Here is an 18025-nt window from a genome sequence, read left to right as displayed (position 1 = left end):
TAGCACAGCGCCTTGTCTGGAGCAGGCATTCAGGCATACATCTGTTGAACTACACACCTAGGCAAAGCAATAGAAGTAGAAGGAAAAAGTGAGATCACCCGAGCTGACGATTCAAAACAGGTGTTGGATATAGGAAATTCTAAAGGAACAGTGTGGAAACATCTATATACGAGGTATTTTCTGTATTATAAGGAGTATCTATTCACAAGGACCCAGATAGCACCTTGGCTTTTAAGTGTGTTAGACAATTTCCAAACATTGCCATTGGTTTGAACAAGACACAGCACACTTCTTAAAAATGAGAAGGCCCCTTTCGAGGTCCAACCGAGGTTATTCCAATTCCAATTCTAATACAGACTTCAAAGAGTTTACCAATGTAGAAATTAAGCTGGAGTCGGGGTTCTAAGTCACTTCTCATTTATTCAGTCTGTTCTAAGTTGTACAGTTATGAAAATAACAAAACCAACGCTGGAAGCCCAGAAATATTTACAATCTCTCTGTGTAGTGAGGTCAGTCTATTTTGTTGCACAGCTTGGTTATGTTTGGTACCACAAGGTGTTTATAATTCTGACAAAATTGGACAGATTAACAATTATATATACAGGAAAATAAAAAGGGAAATCATTCAAGTATCAAAATACAGAGACAAAGATTAAATAACATTTTTATTACAAATCAGTCCCATTGCCACACACCACAATTAGCAAAATCACCCTTTTGCAAACTGAATTTGACAGTCATTCTGCAAGTCTGGGCAATATCAGATGAGCCTTCAAGCCAGACTAAACTCGGATTAAGTTTCACAAACCATAAATGTGCTTGCTTTGCTGTTCCAGCCTGTCTCTGAGAAACTACCCCTGATCTTTAGTACTAGAGGGCCCACCAGAGACCTGGAGAGTTGCAAATGTAGAGCCTTGTTAGGAAGAAGAATCCTATTGCCTAAGAACAGTTAGCAAGCACATGGGGAAATTCAAGCAGAGAGCTGGGAACTGAAGACAGCTTAATGTAACTGAACCCATTCCAAGAAAGCTGCAGTTTCACACCTAAATGGGCTCCTTCACAGTTCAGAAACACAGTGGACGTGTTCAACCATGCTACACGGCCTGCACTGAGAACAGTATGATAGCAGTGGCTTTCCCACTCAAAGCCTGTTCTTAAAGTTGCAATATCCCTTTCTAGGGAAGGGAGAGTACCTGACCCCCATTAATAAAAAAAAATTCAGTCACTTTCCTTTCTCCAATGTCCAAAAATATACCAATCTAAAAACATAACTCAGAATCAGAGCTGACCAGCCAATTTCCCAATCTGAAAACACCCTGAATAAATAAAGAGGACATAGCAGCTTTAAGAAAAATAAAAACACCTAAATGTGATTTTTTAAAAAAAACTTGAGAAATTCATCTTAGTGTCTACACAGAATTTTCTTTTTGGACCTACCATCTACTCACAGATACCTACTTGGAAAGGAAACAACCTTCCTTGAAAGAAGGAAGAAAGTGAAGCTCTGGAAGATGGAGAAATGCTGCTACTGAGCCTAGGACATAAGGATCCAGCACCATGGCAGGAACAGCACAATGTTATTGAAGAAATCTTAATTTTGCTTGGAAATTTTCTGGGAAAATAGAGGCTGAATACTGCACAAAGGCAAGTTGCTAGGAATCCTTATCAGGCCCAGAAGAACCATGGTCCTTCTCTAGCTCAAAGAAGCTGAGGCTAACCCCATTTTTCAAGAGGAGCACTGAGCTCAGTCCCTCTGCTGGGGCTAAAATGACCAGGATTAACTGCTCTCAGGGTTGGATAAAGAATTGCGGTAGTCTATGATGAATAAACAGAGAGGAAGTCCACAAGGCCAAGCTCCAAATCAGCTAAAGATACAAATCCACCACCTGCAACATCTGGCCATCCATAATTTGTGCGTTTCCAAAAGGACCCTCCCTGCATACACATAAACATATAATTCCAATCGACACCTTTCATTGGGAAAGAGCAGTGTTGCCAAGGCCTGGAATATTTGCACTTGGACAGGAATAAACTGCACCATGAGAATACTAGGTCTGCTAAAGCACACACGGGAAGGCCTAGTCCTTTTTGCTCCCTATAGGTATATAGGTATAGGCCATGAGGGCTTGACCCTTCTCTCTGGAATGGAAGAAGCCCCTGTTTTAAATCCAGAAACAAAACTGAGGTGAAAGGAGAAGTAAATTAGGGAGTTGTGAGATATAGCAGTGCTCTGGTGAGTCAACCTGGTACAGATAATAGGCACTGTCTGCCTGGTTAAAAAGCAAGTCAGCTACCAGCTTTGAAGCCCTTTCCTATATATTTGGAGCCAGGGATGAACAAAGGGATTCAAGCAGTGGGAGAGTTAACAGTGACACCTAACTGCAAAGATCTGCTCAGACCAATCTCAAGTCACTGGGTCTCAGCCTCAGCTGGTCTGTTACTAAGGTTCTTTTTCTCTTTTCCTTTGGAACTTAGAAAATATCGAGCTACTGGAGAGCTGGTGGACAAAAAAACAACCCAAACCCTTAGTCACCACAAGGTGGTGGGAGCACAGAGTGGAACAAAGCTCTAGGAATTCACTATGGACAGTAGCGTATGGAAACGACCATCATCTCTTCACATCTCAAATCCTAGCAAAGGCTTAAGAGCTGCTGCTTTTCAGGGGTCTCCAGGGTTGTGGTGCTGTTGTTATTACTTTATATCAGCGAGGTTCTTGGTCCTGTTCTAAGGGGAGTTGTGCACTTTGACAGAACACAGGAGCTGAGCTGGCTCTGAACATCTGAATCCAACAAGCTATCTTAATATTAGCCTTACTGTTGGTTTCGCTCTCTTATACTCACCCATCTCCCATAAGCAACTGCTTTCCTTTCAAACCTGCTATGCTATTCCAAGGTCTCATTCTGAGGAAAGGAGGCCTAGAAGGATTGTTCTTTTTGTATTGTTTTGTGCCAGTTCTAGTTTCCCAAAGATCTTCATCCCCATGATTTTCTGGCTGAAGATTGGCAGTCTTCCTATGGGCCCAGGCCACGGGTAGTCATTTTTTCTATTAAAAAAAAGTTTTTTTCTGGACAAGCTAAAAAACCCAGCGTCATTTCTTGGCCCCTGGAATCCCAATCTCATCTGCTACAGAGAGACCCTGAGGTGCTGCTCTCCAGGCAGGGGCAGAGAGGGATGGGGATAGGGGAGCTATTTTCGAGGCTTGGCTGTGGAAAGCCTTGCTGAGCAGCAGGAAGGCGATCCCCAAAGCAGAGGCTGAGCCTGGATCTTCATGATGGCGGGTGAGGCAGTGGCGGCAGCAGTCTGTTGCCCCCCAGGACTATTTTTCCGCAGCAGTTTGGTTTCCCAGTGGCTCAGCTTGGCAGAAGCAAACAGAATGGGGAGGGGAAAGGGTTAACCACAGGCAAACTGCACAGAGAGGAGGACTGAAGTTGAAGGGGAAGGTGCCTCACAGAATCCCCAGGGCTCCTTGAGACACGGAAAGCCCAGCAGCTCGGGTATAGGGAATCTGCCCTTAAAAGGCACAAGGACCAGGCAGCAGGGAGGCCCACCCTAGGTATATTCACTTAGGGTGAAACTGCCCCAACTTTCTGCATCTGTTTAGCTTCCTACTGGACCATATGTTTGAACCATTTCCTAATGAAATTGCCTCCTCATAGCCTGCAAAGTAAGCGAACCCCACCCCACCCCACCCCCCACAGTTGATTCTGCTTATCTAAAGTCCCATCTCCTTTCTCATCTCAGTTCTTAATGGTTTTGGAGGTTCTTGAATTCATAGGAAATGACAGTATCTATCCTTCTACCACCCACCACACCAGAGGCCTGGGAAGGGGCACAGGCCACTGGTTAATCTTTGAATTCTCCTATTATGGAGATGGAAGCCGACTTAAAAAAGACTAGAGAAAGGATGGCAGTTAATGTAGAAAGCTTGGGGTACCAGCCCCTAGCTTATGGCAGCCCCATTCTGAGGCAGCACAACTGTGCACCATATGGGAAGAGTACAGACCTCCCTCCTCACTCATCCAAGGAGAGAGCCTTTTCATTTGATGACCTGGACCTGGGAACCAGAGGCTGCTGCTGCCCAACCTTCTGGGACTCTAATAATATGGGAGGGACAAAGACGAGGGGACCACACTCTATATAGGCCTCCATTCTATGTGTCATAGATTATAAGAGGCAAGGAACCTTCTAGATGATACGATCAACTCTCCAATTGGCCCTTGAGGCCAACCCTTAAAAGCTCCTTTAGATAGTTAGCTACAGATGTGAAGAACTGGCATGCAGCCTGGGGCACAGAGAGAATGCAATTCTGCCCATCCAAACCACCAAACAGTATCAATGCCTTTCCATCTCCTGCCTCTGGTCATCAGCCATAGCTCAGTCTCCCCCCTACCAAGCCATAGAAGCCTTGGATCGGCTGTCAGCTGACAGAGTCCAGCACCGTGCGTACATCAGAGTGATGATGGGGTAGATTGGGCAGGCAGGATTTGGGTTTAGAATGGGGAGGTTTCCTGGAATACCGGGTGGTCACAGTGGTTAGTGTCGAGAAAGGTGAGTTAGTTAGTTCTTGGCAATAGTCCCCAGCCATGGCTCAGATGGAAATATGGGCCAGAGCAGATCATGCGTCCTGAGCTTGAGGCCCAGGGTGGCATTACCATCACTGTTTGAGTTGGCTTTAAGGTCAATGCCCCAGGGATTTGTAGTGCCCATCCATTCAAAGGCCCCTCAGCCCTCTTGGTGCCCAACTTGAAGGCACCGCCCCCCCCCCCCCATCCACTGCACTGTCCCCAGACAAAGGGAGGAGAATTCACAGTGTTTGGTGGTATAAGGTACAAAAGTTGTTAGCGTACAGTGTCTTAGTACTGCTGCCAGGGAGGAGAGCAGGCCCCTGGGAGGGTAGGGGGCTCACCATCAGCAGCTGGAAGGAGAGAGCTGAAAACAGCAGACAGATCAGATGGTAAAGGCACAGTGAGACTAGTGGAGACAGGGGCTGGGTTGGTTTTAGAAGATAGTGGTCTCATACTTAGTGCTGAGGCTCCTTTTGGAATCCGGTTTTGGGTCCACTACCCAGGAGACACTGGCATGAGACTGGGTATCTTGGTCCATGTCAGATGGTTCCAACTGGAGAACATGAGAGGGAAAGGCAAAGTATCAGAACAATTGCATGCCAGGGCCACGGCTGAAGTGAGTCCAGGATAAGCCTCAGATCACCTCCCCTAGGCCATGCCGGTAACCTCATCACCTGAATCAGGATCCTTCTCTCCAGGTGAGTCCTGAGAGTCAGAAGGGAGGTCCAAGAGGGAAAAGCTCCCGACTTTGCGGGGCTTGTTGGGAAGGCAGTGCATAAAGCCCTGCTTGAGCAGCTCATGGCTGCCTGGGGACTTGGAGTCGCTCAGGCAAAAGCGCATTCATAGGGGAAGCTAGGTGGCGCAGTGGATAGAGCACCAGCCCTGGAGTCAGGAGGACCTGAGTTCAAATCCGGCCTCAGACACTTGACATGTACTAGCTGTGTGACCCTAGGCAAGTCACTTAACCCCAATTGCCTCACCAAAAAAAAAAAAGCACACTCATAGCTTCTAACACCTGCTCATCTAGACTTGAGCTACCCTATCTGGAAGCTCTGGCCAAGGCCAGGGCATGTACCCTGAGAACAGTGGCAAGGAAGGAGCAGGCACCTCCACTGACACCAAGTGGACACTTAGCAGAGCAAAAGACAAGGGCTGTAGCACAGACAGGTGATGACAGCCTCCAGGAGGAGGAGGAAAGAGACACAGGATGGCAAGAAATGCAAAGACCTTGACTCCGGGACTAACAGCCGGCAGCGGTAGGTAAGGAGGACGGTGGGTAGTGCAGCTGTGACAGTAACAACAGCGGTTATCAGGTGGCAGCGGCCCCTGGGGAAGTGGAGGCAAAGCAGACACAGACAGGAGGCAACATTAATGATGGGGGGAGTGGGGAGAGATTCCTCTGCTGCTCTTGTCCCGGACTGCTGTTAAGAGCAAAAGGAAGTGAACAAAGGGAAGACAGACTGCCTGAGCCACTGCTTGATAAGGGGACACCGTCTTTCTCCAATGGGCTAATGCATGGAAAGGAACCCCCCCTCCCAGGGTCAGACAAGGGCTGGAGAACCCGGAAACCAGGCCATACATACTGCAGATTTCCTCATGCCAACTCGAGGCTTAGGCACCGGTTTGGAAGCTTTTGTTTCTATCATCTCAGCTGCTGAGGCCCCACCTGGCTTGGCTTTCTGGGCCTGCAGGGCCAGCTGATAGGCCACCTCAAATGCCTGTCCCAGCGTCAGGATGATCTCATAGGTCAGATTCTGGGAGGGAATCAAACATAACAAACACATGAACACTTTGGAATGGAAAAGTTTTCCAAGTAGGGAGCATCTAGGACAGATGCTGAGGAACAGGGCAGAGGTTTTGGGGAACCCGGATGTCCTTATTGGCTTATTCCAGAAATCTTTGGGTCTCCCAGGAGTCACAAGGCTTTTGAGGAAGTGGAATAGCCACAATCTCTCAGCACAGACAGAATAAAGGGCCCAGGATTCAGGGCAGAGGCAACTCTTCTGAGTTCCTGGCATGAGCAGGCCCCAGGACCTTGGGAGGGGCCATGTGGTTCAGTTCTCCCTGGTTTAACACATACTCCCCATTCTCCTTTCTCTGGGCATAGCCAGTTTTACAGGGCATTACATTTCATTCCTAAATGTCACTGCAGCCAAGGAAAGCACCAAAAGTCAGTATAGTGTTCTGTGTTCTGGAGCAGAGAATTAGGGCTCTTGGTAGACATCAAGGAAATTTGCAGTGTCTTGTTGGGGACAAAGGGCTGGCTCGAACTTTGGGCACATCAAACTAGATGTGGTACCTCAAAAGCATCCTGATGTAAAGGAAAGAGAGCTGGGGATTTGGTTCTTCTCTGGCTATCTCTGACTAGACAAATGGGGGCACTTTCTCTGTGCCTGAAACAAAGGGGCCTTAGAGTTGAGCTCCAAGTTCTCCCTGAGCTCTAAAGTTTTAAGACTCTCCGAGGATCTCCAGCCAAGGCGCTCCCGCTCCCCACAGGCTGTCCAGGCCTGTCTGCTCAGAACCTCCCACTCACCACATCCACAGTGCTGAACACATGGCAATAGTGGTGGCTCGTCTGCAGGTCCTTGGTGATGTAGGCGAAGGTGCAGAGGTCCTCGGGGTCCTGGGCAGCGCAGGAGATGTTCCGAATCTCATGCTCTGCAATGATGTTCTGTCAAGAAGAAAGTGATAAGCCTGGCTGAGCTGCCTGCTGCCTTCCCTTGGGAGCATTCAATTCTCACTGGGGCCCAGAGGAACTTGTTTCTCTTGTCACCGCCTCTCTTCTTTGTCTAGCCCTCATCAATAACTCTCCTTTTGGACCACACCTGCCCTCTTCCCTAGTCTTAATGGCACCCTGTTCAAGGGTGGAATGGGTACTAAAGTTTAAAAGGGCATCTCAGTCTCAGTCATGGGTCCTGAGGAGATGAGTTCTTAATTCACTCACACTGACACACACCTTTAGGAAGGGAAAGGTTAGGCTGAGTCGTGATGAATCAAGAAAGCTGCAGAAGAGGTCCTGTGCCTTTAAACAAAGATCCCACATAGGGAGATGGCACTATCTTTGATGGGAGTCTTTGACTCTTGTCACTCTTGGCTGGGGCAGGGAAGCACCAAAGGCTATGTGAGGCTGATCCTGTTTGGGCCTATTGGGTCTCCCAGATGCCATGGGCCCCAGAAGCCTGAGTGGACTGGCCTGGGAGGCTGTCTCATCTCTTCCCTCCTTGCTGCAATCAGCTTCACAACTATCTTCAGCTCAGTCTTCCTAGCTCCAAGATAGGACACAAAGGAGTAGATCAAGAATAAAGGAACAAGATATATTGTCACAAGGCAGCAAGGGGCAAGGAGCGTGTGCCTACATGCACATCTGTCTCAACACAAAGAACGAGGTCTCTCCTCCAGCAATGGAAAAGTAGAAATAATGAAGTACTGGGAGTCAGGCAGGAGATCTAAACCTTAGTCCCAACTCCCATCACTTAACTGTTGACTGATATGAGACAAGTTACTTCTCCTGTTTGGACTTCAGTTTCCTTTATACAATAAGGAGATGGACTGGATGAATTCTGGGCCCCTCCTAGTTTGACACTCATCAGTTTACTCTTCAGTGACAAGTAGTGATTGGATAGCATTAGAGATTCAGAGCCAGATGGGCCCTGAGAAAGCCAGGACTTCAAATCTAACATTCTTTCCACTTTACTACTTGTCTGGAAAGAGAAGGTAAACTGATGGCTTAGAACTGTGTTTTTTTGAAAGAAAAAAAAGAATTGTGTTTTCTCAGCAGATTGGGGCCTGGCAACAGTGTCCGGATGAGAGAAATGTTTGGAAAACCCAGAGCTTTTTCTCTAGGGGCTCCCCACAAAGCCTACCAAGGACTCAAGGAGATCATTTATTTGGAGAAGGTCTAACAGGCTCTAGCCTTTCTGGGCTGGTCACATATAACATCTGACTATGAATTAAACATGAAGTTCCAGCCTCTTCCTGATTTAGAGGAACCCATGCCACTAGGGATACATCTTTTCGCTTTTGCCTTGGAGATCTCACTCTAATAACAACTGCCCCCCCCCCCCCCCCCCCGGATATCACTTTCACAGAAGTTCTCGGTCTCTCGGCCTACTGAAGAGCCACAGGGAAAAGAGGGGAATCCAAAAGGAAATCCAGGAACCTCAGGCAATAGAATGTTCTTCCACATTCCTAGCCATATGCTGTCCCCTAACCCTTTGGCAGGCTTTAGTTACTATGTTTATTTATTTCTGGGTTTACTGTAGAAGTGATGTCATTGCTATCACCTCACCAAGGCCACTTATTCATTCTAAAAGGATTCACTGAAAATCTGCTAGATGCCTCACATTATATTAGTTACCCTAGGTGGGGCTGGGAAGGAAAGATGGAAGTCTCAAACTTAAGAGGCAAAATGGAATATAAAAGGCCTTAGTACTTCAGCTCAAATAACTATGTCGCTAACAAGCCACCACTTGTAGAATCAAGATTAACCGTCTATGTTCCAAATGGCGAGACTGGTCTAGGAACATTACAGAAACAAAGTTAATCTAATAATTTTGCAGCTGTTCGATTCTCTATAAATTGTAGCACCTTCGTTTTATCCAGGAGTCTCTGAATTGCCAAGATTTGCCCCTACAAACAGATCTTTGACTTGTTTTCTTTTCCTAGTAGGTATATAATCTAACTTGATGTCCTTAAATGAAAGCTGTGCAGTTACAGATAACTACTTTGATTTTCTCTAGAAGCCCTTTAGATAGCATTGTAAATCTCAGACTTCCTTGTGAATTAGGATATTTGGCTGGTATGGGGTAATAAACCGTACCAGTCAATAATCCTCCAGGTAATGACTTACTAAATGAATGTTTCCTCTAGATTTGGTCCCCTCAAATGCAATGTGAAGTGACTATATTTGTTTTGACACAGATCAGTAAAACAAGAAATTCTGTTGTGTACAGGTTACTGGAAAATGACAGTAAAGTAAAAGAGAAGCACCAATAAAACATTTATAAAAAAAAGCACACACAATACAGCAGTTGAGATGCAATAAAAGGCAGGACAGGGCAGTAAGTGATAACAGAATTCAGAAGAGGAGACCCCTGTGAGCTACAAGAATCATGGAGAAGCCTTGAAGGTAAGATTTAACTAAGTAGGCAGAGTAAAAAGGAAACAACATTTCAAGCAGGGGTTAAGAGGCAGCACGACATGGTGGGTATGATGCTGGACCTGGAGTCAGGAAATCTTTTTTTTCAAATGGCAACTCTGATGCTTGATAAGCTGTGATTTCCTGAGCCTCAGTTTCCTTTTCTATAAAATGAGGAATGATGCTATGGGACCTACCTCAAAGGGTTGGGCTGATGCTCCAGTGAGATGACAGAAAGTCTTCTGCAGACATTAAAGTGCTAGGTGTGTCATTTTTAACAGTCTAAGTAAGGGAAATCATTCTTATTTATCCAAGGTTCTAAGAATTACTGAGGACCTACTTCCCTCACAGCGGCCATGGGAAGCAGTGCAAGTATCATCATCCCCTTTTTACAGATGAGACAACAATTTACAGAGGTTTGATGACTTGCTTTGGGTCACAGAGCTATCAAGTTGCAGAGCAGGGTGTTAGCTTGTGCTTCCTGACTCCAAGACCAGTTATCTCCTATAATCTCTCCTCTTCCCCTCTATTCTTCTCTTCTTCCTTCTCCTCTCCTCTCTTCCCCCCCCCCCCTTCACTGTGTATTCTAAAGACAGGAAGGAGACTGAGGTAGAGATGGGTAAGAGGGATGGAGGGTAGACTGATGCCAAGATGTGGAAGGGACTTCACACAAGTTGACAAGTTGGATTTTATCCTGTAGACGATGGGGAGCTATTAAAGTGAGCAGAGCTGAGAGGACATTGTATGTAGTGACAGCAGTATTGTTCAATGAGCAATTGTGAATGACTTAACTACTCTCAGCAGTGCAATGATCCAAGACAATCCCAAGGAACTAATGAGGAAGCTTACTATGCACCCCTATAGAAAGAATTGATAAAAAGAACACTTGTGGATTGTACATATATAACCTGATTGCGATCTTGTGGAGGGGGAAGGAAAGGGAAGGAGGGAGAAAAATTTAGAACTCTAAATCTTATGAAAATGAATGTTGAAAACTACCCTTACATGTAAATGGAAAATAAAATAAATGTTTTTTTAAAACAAAGGAAAAAAAAAAGAAAAGAAGAGGGGGCAGCTAGGTGGTGCAGTGGATAAAGCATTGGCCTTGGATTCAGGAGGACCTGAGTTCAAATCCAACCTCAGACACTTGACACTTACTAGCTGTGTAACCCTGGGGAAGTCACTTAACCCTCATTGCCCCACGAAGGAAGGAAGAAAGAAAGAAAGAAAGAAAGAAGAGAACCCCTGAGGGAGAGTACCCTCTTTTCCCCTTTGGCCATTTCTCAAGCATTAAACTTCCTTGGATGGATGAGCAGTTTTGTTTGGGAGATTGTCCAGTAGGATTTAGATTTCCCATCCTAGTAGTGATCAACACCTCCCGGAAGCTCTCATTCGAAACTCACCTTATTAGAGGCATCAATGAATTTAACTCCTTTGTAGGTGATGGAAAGAATTATGGTTGGAATCTTCTTCATCTGCTCCGTTGATTTCTGTAAGAAAAGAGGTGAATAAATCTCTGTGAACTCCCCTTCTCAGGGCCATGCCCAAGGTGCCGCAGGTTTCTGACTTTTCCTCACTGTCCTCTACCCAAAAGGAAGGTGGAGCTCAATGCTGGCAGGGACCTGGAGCAGGCAAAGGCTCCCTCAGGGCTGTCTTTAATGTTTCTGCTGAGGGCAGCTGGGGCAGTGGTGCAGGCTATTTGTCCCTGTGGCCAATTGTCTCTGGCTAGGCCAAGCCTGTCCTTTCAACCAGCCCTGTACCATATATGGTCGTCCTACTCCTTTTTGAAATAACTACCAACTTACCCGCATCTTGGCACAGGCATCTTGTGTGGACTCTGTCCCACGAAGATCTTTAATCAGCATAGAGCCCAAGTACTGCGAAGGTGATGATTATAGGGACAGAAATTAGTCTGGAATCTAGAGGGTGGGGGCAAAGTCAGACCCACCTTTCCCAAGCTGAAGATTCTTCTGCAGGGTCCAGAGCTCCATGCCTTCATTTTCCATATATCACTCGCCCAACCTAGGGCTACCTCACAAAAAAACAGGCTAGACTTGAACTTCTGAGGTCATTATCTGGGGGTATTTAGCCTTATTTACTGTGGCTTTCTCTCCAACTCTTTACCCTTCCCATCCTATTTCTTCTCAGTGAAAAACTCCTTCGCTTAGGCCTCCTATTGATCCTGCCATAGGGATCTCTGACCTTTCAGGCAATTCATCAAGCCTGCTTGAGACTGACAGGGGTCAACAACCTGGTCACAGACCAGGTGAGTCACGGCTTTCACAAGACCCAGAGGTGATCCTGCCTCTGTTTTCCTTGCTCTCTGTATAGGTAGGCACTCCTACCACATTCTTTTCTGCTCGCCCACAGTTTAACTCTGATCATACTCTCTCTTTGACCTTCCACAGGAAGCTCTTACCTCTCATCCTACCTATTCTACCCTCTGCAAAGGGAGCCATGGAGGGCAGCAGTCCCTGGTCTGCTTGGGATAGAGACCATATAAGAGAAGGGGCCAGATCCATATCCCGCCACTTCTCCAAAGCAGGGACTCTGTAGTTACCCCCAGGGATGTGTCTGAAGGAAGGCAGGGAACATGACTCACATTGGCTTCATAACCACAAGATTCGAAGATGAGCTTCTCGGGCTGGTGCTGCCAGCTCTGCACAGGGGCATAAGGAGCAGCCAGGCTGGGAGGGCGCAGGGTCAGTTTGGCCTCCCGGGGATCTTCCTGCCAAGACAATTACTCAGTTGGAGGGAGGCTTCTCCCTGCCCCTGCCCAAGGTCCAGGAATACCCATCAAACCTGCTTACTGTGAGCCCTTCCCAAGGTCCGGTCCTCCCCTCCACCCAACACTGAATGCATCTTCAGTCTCAGAGGAAATGATTATAATGAGGAGGATTTTTTGAGAAAGAGACCACAGTCCACAATTCCCATCACAACAGTACCATAGGGACCTCTTCCACTAAAGCAACTGTTTTCTAAGGAGGTTCGAATAGGTTGAGAGGTGAGAGAGAGTGACACAGAGAAGTCACTGTCCCACTCTGAGAATCCCCCACACGCTCTTCCTGCTACATTTTGTCCAGGAAAAAAACAGGAGCTGAGTTGGGGAGAGGAAGGGAAAGATGTTCACGGAGACCCTAGTCCCTGACCTGTGTCTGAAAACGCTCAGCTCGGCCATGGGCAGCTGGGTCACGGCAGCTGTCCTGTCGCCTCTTGCCGGTATCCCCTGAGGGCAGTAGTAGGTCTGCTGACCTCCCGGTGCAAGACTCATTCTGGCTCAGGGGAGAGGATGTTTGGGAAAGCAGATCTTGGCACTGGAAGGGGAAAGGAAGACAAGATTTCTGGCCTTCTTTCTCAGTCAGACACGTGGACACAGAGCACTGGGCAGTACAATGAGAGTGAGGTCTCAACCAGGGGGCTGCGAGAAGGCTAGCGTCTGGCTCGGCAGACTGTGTAGCACAGGAGGAGCAGGGCTGAGCAAGTTTTACCATCTTCACAGAATAACCTCAAGGACACAGAAGAGGGCCTCCACTGAGTGGCTTAAGGTCCTTCCAGGCTGCAAAGATTTACCCAAGTCCATGCGCTTTAGACAGCCAGCATCCAAGGCTTACAAAGAGCATGAACAGCACAGGAGTAGCTGCCTCAGTCACTCTGAAGTCCAAACTGAGAGCCTCTGTGGCTTCTCTACTGGCCTCCTCTCACTGAGGCCAACCCCGGGCATGCGGATCTAGGGAATCTCTAGCCTTGCAAACCCAGCATCTGTTTGTAGTTCACTCTCTAGGTCCTGGACAGGTGTGGTCGAGAAGAGGCGGCACAGGGATGTCTGCTCACTCATGGTTCCGCTCAAGCCTCTTAGAGCCAGCCTTCTTTTCTGCCTCTCCCTCTTCCAGCTTCCTATCAACATCAAGCATTCTACCTAATCCCACTGTAGATGGCACACCCAGCCACACTCATCTTCTCCATCGTCCCTGGGCCTCCACATATGTGTGTGCTTGTGTGCCTCAGGTGTAGAGGAAATAAACACTTAACAGAGAAAGGTTCCTGATCCATGGGATTAGGTAGAAAGCTTGATGTCAATAGGAAAACTACAAGAGGGACAGGGAGAAAAGAAGGATGGGCTGGCAGCTTGTGTAAGCAGACATCCCTCCACCCTGCTGAGATGTGAAAGTTAAGCTGGGAGCCAATGGCAAAGATGCCTCTACCAGGGGCCGCCTTGGCAGTGCTTTTCTGTCCTCTCTCTTTTCCATAACTAGGAGAATAATTTCAATACCCCTACTCAACTTAATCAGTATTTACTCAGTTCACTGTGATGTAATGGGTGTCAGTGATTGTTTTAGTAAACTAATAAAGACAGAATAAAAATTCGATTTAGTTACAGTTAGGAGTTGTGTAAGTTAGGATTAACTAGCCTTCTCTGTATTGATGATTATATTGCTTTTAATTGAGTTATACTGTATTATACTATTATAAGATTCATATTAACTTGTGTATTGATCTTGTCCAACCCCATTCCTCCACTCCTATAAATGTACTATGAGAGCTGTGTTCCAAAAAACCCAGTTTCCCTATTTTCTCTGTTCTTTCGTGCCTAAAGTTCAGATCTCTGGTAACTAAACACTGACCAGGCACTGGTGACTGATGGACATGTTCCTTGGCCAACTGTGTAGTCCATTCTCCCTACTTCTCCCCCCCTCCCCCCACCACTGGAACTGACCGATCATGAATTGTACCACCTCATTCTATTTTTAGTATAAAAACTCAAGAATACAAGCAGAGGGGGCCTTGACTACAGAGGAAAGTCTTGGACCAACTAATTAGGGACACTGGTCTCCCTAATAAATTGGTATGTGCTTGGAGTTTTGCCTCAGTTGCTTTTTGTTGCAGACTGGAATTTTGTGCCCTGCAATAAATAACCCAAGCAGCCCCTTTGAGGAAAGAGCTTACATCGTGGTCTATCTACTTTCCTGAGTCAGGCTTTGGCTTAGGACTTGGAAGACACAAAGTCTAAGACAGTGGATAGAAGGAACAATTGAGCAAGCCCTGCTCCTCATGCCCTAGTGGCAGGCTCGACTCTTCCCCTTCCTCAGTAGGGGAAAGTGACAAAGACAGGAGTCTTCTTTGTAAAAGAGCCCAGAATCTCTTTGAGGACTATCTCCTTATTGCCTAAAAGTGAAAGGGCAAACACATGCCTCTTCCCTTCTGTCCCACACCCTTCCTTAGAGCTCCCAACCACCAACACTGACAGACATATCAGTTCAACTCACTCGAAGCTGGGAGAAGCGAGGGGGCTTCTGGGGAGGCTCCTCATAGGGCCGATCTGCAAGAGAGGCGATGATCCGCTTCCGGTGGCCAAGCAGGTGAACCTTTAGCACCTGAGCGGTGGGAAAGGAAATAGTTTGGGACCAAGAAGTGGGTTTGCTTGACATAACTGAGCTCCTCACACCACTTGTTCTTTCACAACCAGTCATACTTTAGCAGCAGCCCTGGATCATGCATCAGTGCAGAGAACACTTGGCTTGGAGTCAGAGGGCTTGAGTTTAAATCCTAGCCTGGTGTTTACTTCATCATCTGGGGCCTGTTTCCTTATTGGTAAAATGAGGGCGTTTCTAAGGTCCCTTCCAGCTCTAAATTGCATAATGCTGAGAATGTACCTTGTGGAGAGCAGAGACCCCTCCTCCTACCTTACCAGCCTTCTAGGAGCTCCAGGACAGGGGCCCCACTTCTACAATAGCCTGCTCTGGGTCCCAGGCCAAGTTCCTTGAGTCTGGCTCCCTCAGCTCAAAGGAGAGGACACTGTTTCTGAAGATCCTGAGCCTCCTCCTGCAGGAATGTGTCCTTCATTGAATCCAATGCCTTCTCAGATCTGGCCTTCCAATCTCATAGGCCCTGGCCTAATCATTCTGATAGCAGCTAAAATCCCAGGAGTCCTGAGGCTGCAGATCATGACATTTAACCTTTTGTGGGGCTCTTAGCAGTTGCCTGGCCACACTCTCCCACCATTTCTGGTCTTTGAGGTTAGAGTTTGGTCATTTCACTTTAGGCTGTCCTTCCAAAGAAGTTTAGCAGAAGCTGCCCCAAAACAAAGTAATAGCAATGGTTCAGCTCAGGTAATGAAAGGCAAATTATTGAAAGCTCTGGAAGCCTTAGTTTGACCTGAAAGGTACCAGAGGAGGTTCATTTTCCATCTTCCTCCTACCAATAGTAACCCCTTTTTCCCTGAGGAGGTCCAAGTATGTGGACTGGCCCAATGAGAGGGGTGCTTAGTCAGTCTGTTATACTCACATTAACTAGCTCCAGCTCCCAGAGGTTTTTCACAGTGTCGATAGAACTGTAGCCACTCGACAGGAAAGACTGGATATAGTCCTGCAGTCCCAGAGAGTCAAGCCAGGACGGGACAGATGGCTGGGGATTTCCATCACAGCCCAGAGGTTTTACCTGTAAAAGGGAAGGGGAAGTAAAGGACGGAAGATAGCACAAGATAAATTTTTCTCTGTGGTGGTACATCTATGACTAGCTTACACTGACTGCATCAAAATGTAGGCAGCCGATACAGTGATGACTCACTCCAGCAAGCTAGACAAGCATCTCAGGTCAAATATACGTTCCTCTAGAGTCACCTGGAGCTGGGGGAAGAGAAGCTCTTTCAGAAGGCAGAGTAATTTAGAGGTGATTCTAGAACACTGAGAACCAACCCCAGTTGTTCTCACCATGGGCAGGGATCTGATAGAAAATATAATCCTTCCTGTGATACTGAAAATAATTCTGCTTGCAGCCGTACCAACATGGGAAGATGGAGTGGGGGGAGGAGAAAGGGGACATTCAGCTCAATACTTCCAGCTAACATTTCCAGACTTTCAAATCCCTCTAGCCTGGGGGTTTCTTAACCATTTTTTATGTGTGTCATGGACCCACTGGGCAGTCTGGATCTATGGATTCTTTTCCAAAATGTTCTCAAATGCATAAAGTAGAATTATAAATTAAATCAATTAGTTTGAAATAAAGATGCCATTTTCCCCCCATACAAGTTCACAGACCTCCTGAAATCTATCCACAAAACCTCTTGAGGGTCCACAGACCCCAAGTTAAGAAGCCTTGCTCTACAATTTGGAATTATGCCCAAAGGGCAATAAAGCTGTGCATACCCTTTGACCCAGCAATCCCACTTTTAGGTCTTTTGCCCAAAGAAATCATGGAAGGGGGAAAGGGACCCACATGTACAAAAATATTTATAGCTGCTCTTTACGTGGTAGCAAGGAATTGGAAGTTGAGGGGGTGCCCATCAATTGGGGAATGGCTGGACAAGTTGTGGTATATGAATACAATGGAATACTATTGTGCTGTAAGAAATGATGAGCAGGAAGAGTTCAGAGAAACCTGGAGGGTCTTACGTGAGCTGATGATGAGTGAGATGAGCAGAACCAGAAGAACATTGTACACAGTATCATCAACATTGAGTGTTGACCTACTGTGATGGACTATATTCTTCTCACCAATGCAATGGTACAGAAGAGTTCCAGGGAACTCATGATAGAAGAGGATCTCCAAATCCAAGGAAAAAAAAAGAAAGAAAGAACTGTGGAGTATAGATGCTGATTGAACCATATTATTTCTTTTGTTTTGGGTGCTGTTGGTTTTTTTTTCTTTCTATTTTGAGGTTTTGCATCACTGCTCTGATTCTTTCTCTTGTAACAGGATTAATGCAGAAATAGGATTAATGTTATTATGTGTATATATATGTGTGTGTGTGTATATATATATCTATATATATCTATATGTATATGTATAGAGATATATAGATATAACCTATATCAGATTACCTGCTGTCTAGGGGAGGGGGGAGGGAGGGGGGGAGGGAGAAAAATCTGAAATCGTAAAGCATGTATAAACAAAAGTTGAGAACTATCTTTACATGTAATGGAAAAAATAAAATACCTCATACATAAAAAAAAAAGAATCCTTGCTCTAGCTGTATGCAGGTTCTTTGGGTATATGAGAAGGATAGTATAAGTAGGAACAGTATGCTTTCTACCTACCAAAGGTCTTTTCAAATATAGTAATCCTCATGATGAAACATATCACCCACCTCCAGATAGAGAGGTGATAGATTTTTTAAACATTGTCAATGTGGGAATTTATTTTGCTTGACTATACATGTTTGTAACATGCTTTGTTTTTCTCACTTTCTCATTGAAGAGGGGTGTCAGAGGAAAGGAGAGAATGTGGACCTTAAAATTATATATATATATATATAATTTTTTTTTGAGAGGCAATTAGGGGTTAAGTGACTTGCCCAGGGTCACACAGCTAGTAAGTCTCAAGTGTC

At 46.2% G+C, this 18025-nt stretch overlaps 1 protein-coding gene across 7 annotated transcripts in view; it reads right to left on the bottom strand.

Annotated features, from left to right (window-relative positions):
- Positions 1-403: 403 nt before the first annotated feature.
- ANKS1A (ankyrin repeat and sterile alpha motif domain containing 1A) overlaps positions 404-18025 on the bottom strand; it is a 233981-nt gene continuing 216359 nt past the window's right edge. For 5 of the 7 annotated variants that reach the window (XM_044002068.1, XM_044002070.1, XM_044002071.1 and 2 more), the window contains 9 exons: positions 15985-16137; positions 14967-15074; positions 12852-13016; positions 12305-12430; positions 11508-11579; positions 11106-11192; positions 7099-7236; positions 6149-6319; positions 3698-5118 (listed from right to left, as the gene is read on the bottom strand). In XM_044002068.1, coding sequence (XP_043858003.1) covers positions 4999-5118; positions 6149-6319; positions 7099-7236; positions 11106-11192; positions 11508-11579; positions 12305-12430; positions 12852-13016; positions 14967-15074; positions 15985-16137 — 1140 coding nt within the window. In that variant the 3' untranslated portion in view covers positions 3698-4998. Of the gene's footprint in view, positions 3355-3697; positions 5119-6148; positions 6320-7098; positions 7237-11105; positions 11193-11507; positions 11580-12304; positions 12431-12851; positions 13017-14966; positions 15075-15984; positions 16138-18025 lie in introns of those variants that run through there. The other 2 variants (XR_006356327.1, XM_044002069.1) reach the window with 2 other exon arrangements.

The sequence above is a fragment of the Dromiciops gliroides genome, chromosome 4 (assembly GCF_019393635.1).
Source record: "Dromiciops gliroides isolate mDroGli1 chromosome 4, mDroGli1.pri, whole genome shotgun sequence".
Taxonomy (NCBI): domain Eukaryota; kingdom Metazoa; phylum Chordata; class Mammalia; order Microbiotheria; family Microbiotheriidae; genus Dromiciops; species Dromiciops gliroides.
The sequence above is the reverse complement of the archived record's forward strand: the minus strand, read 5'-3'. Positions and strand labels throughout refer to the sequence as shown.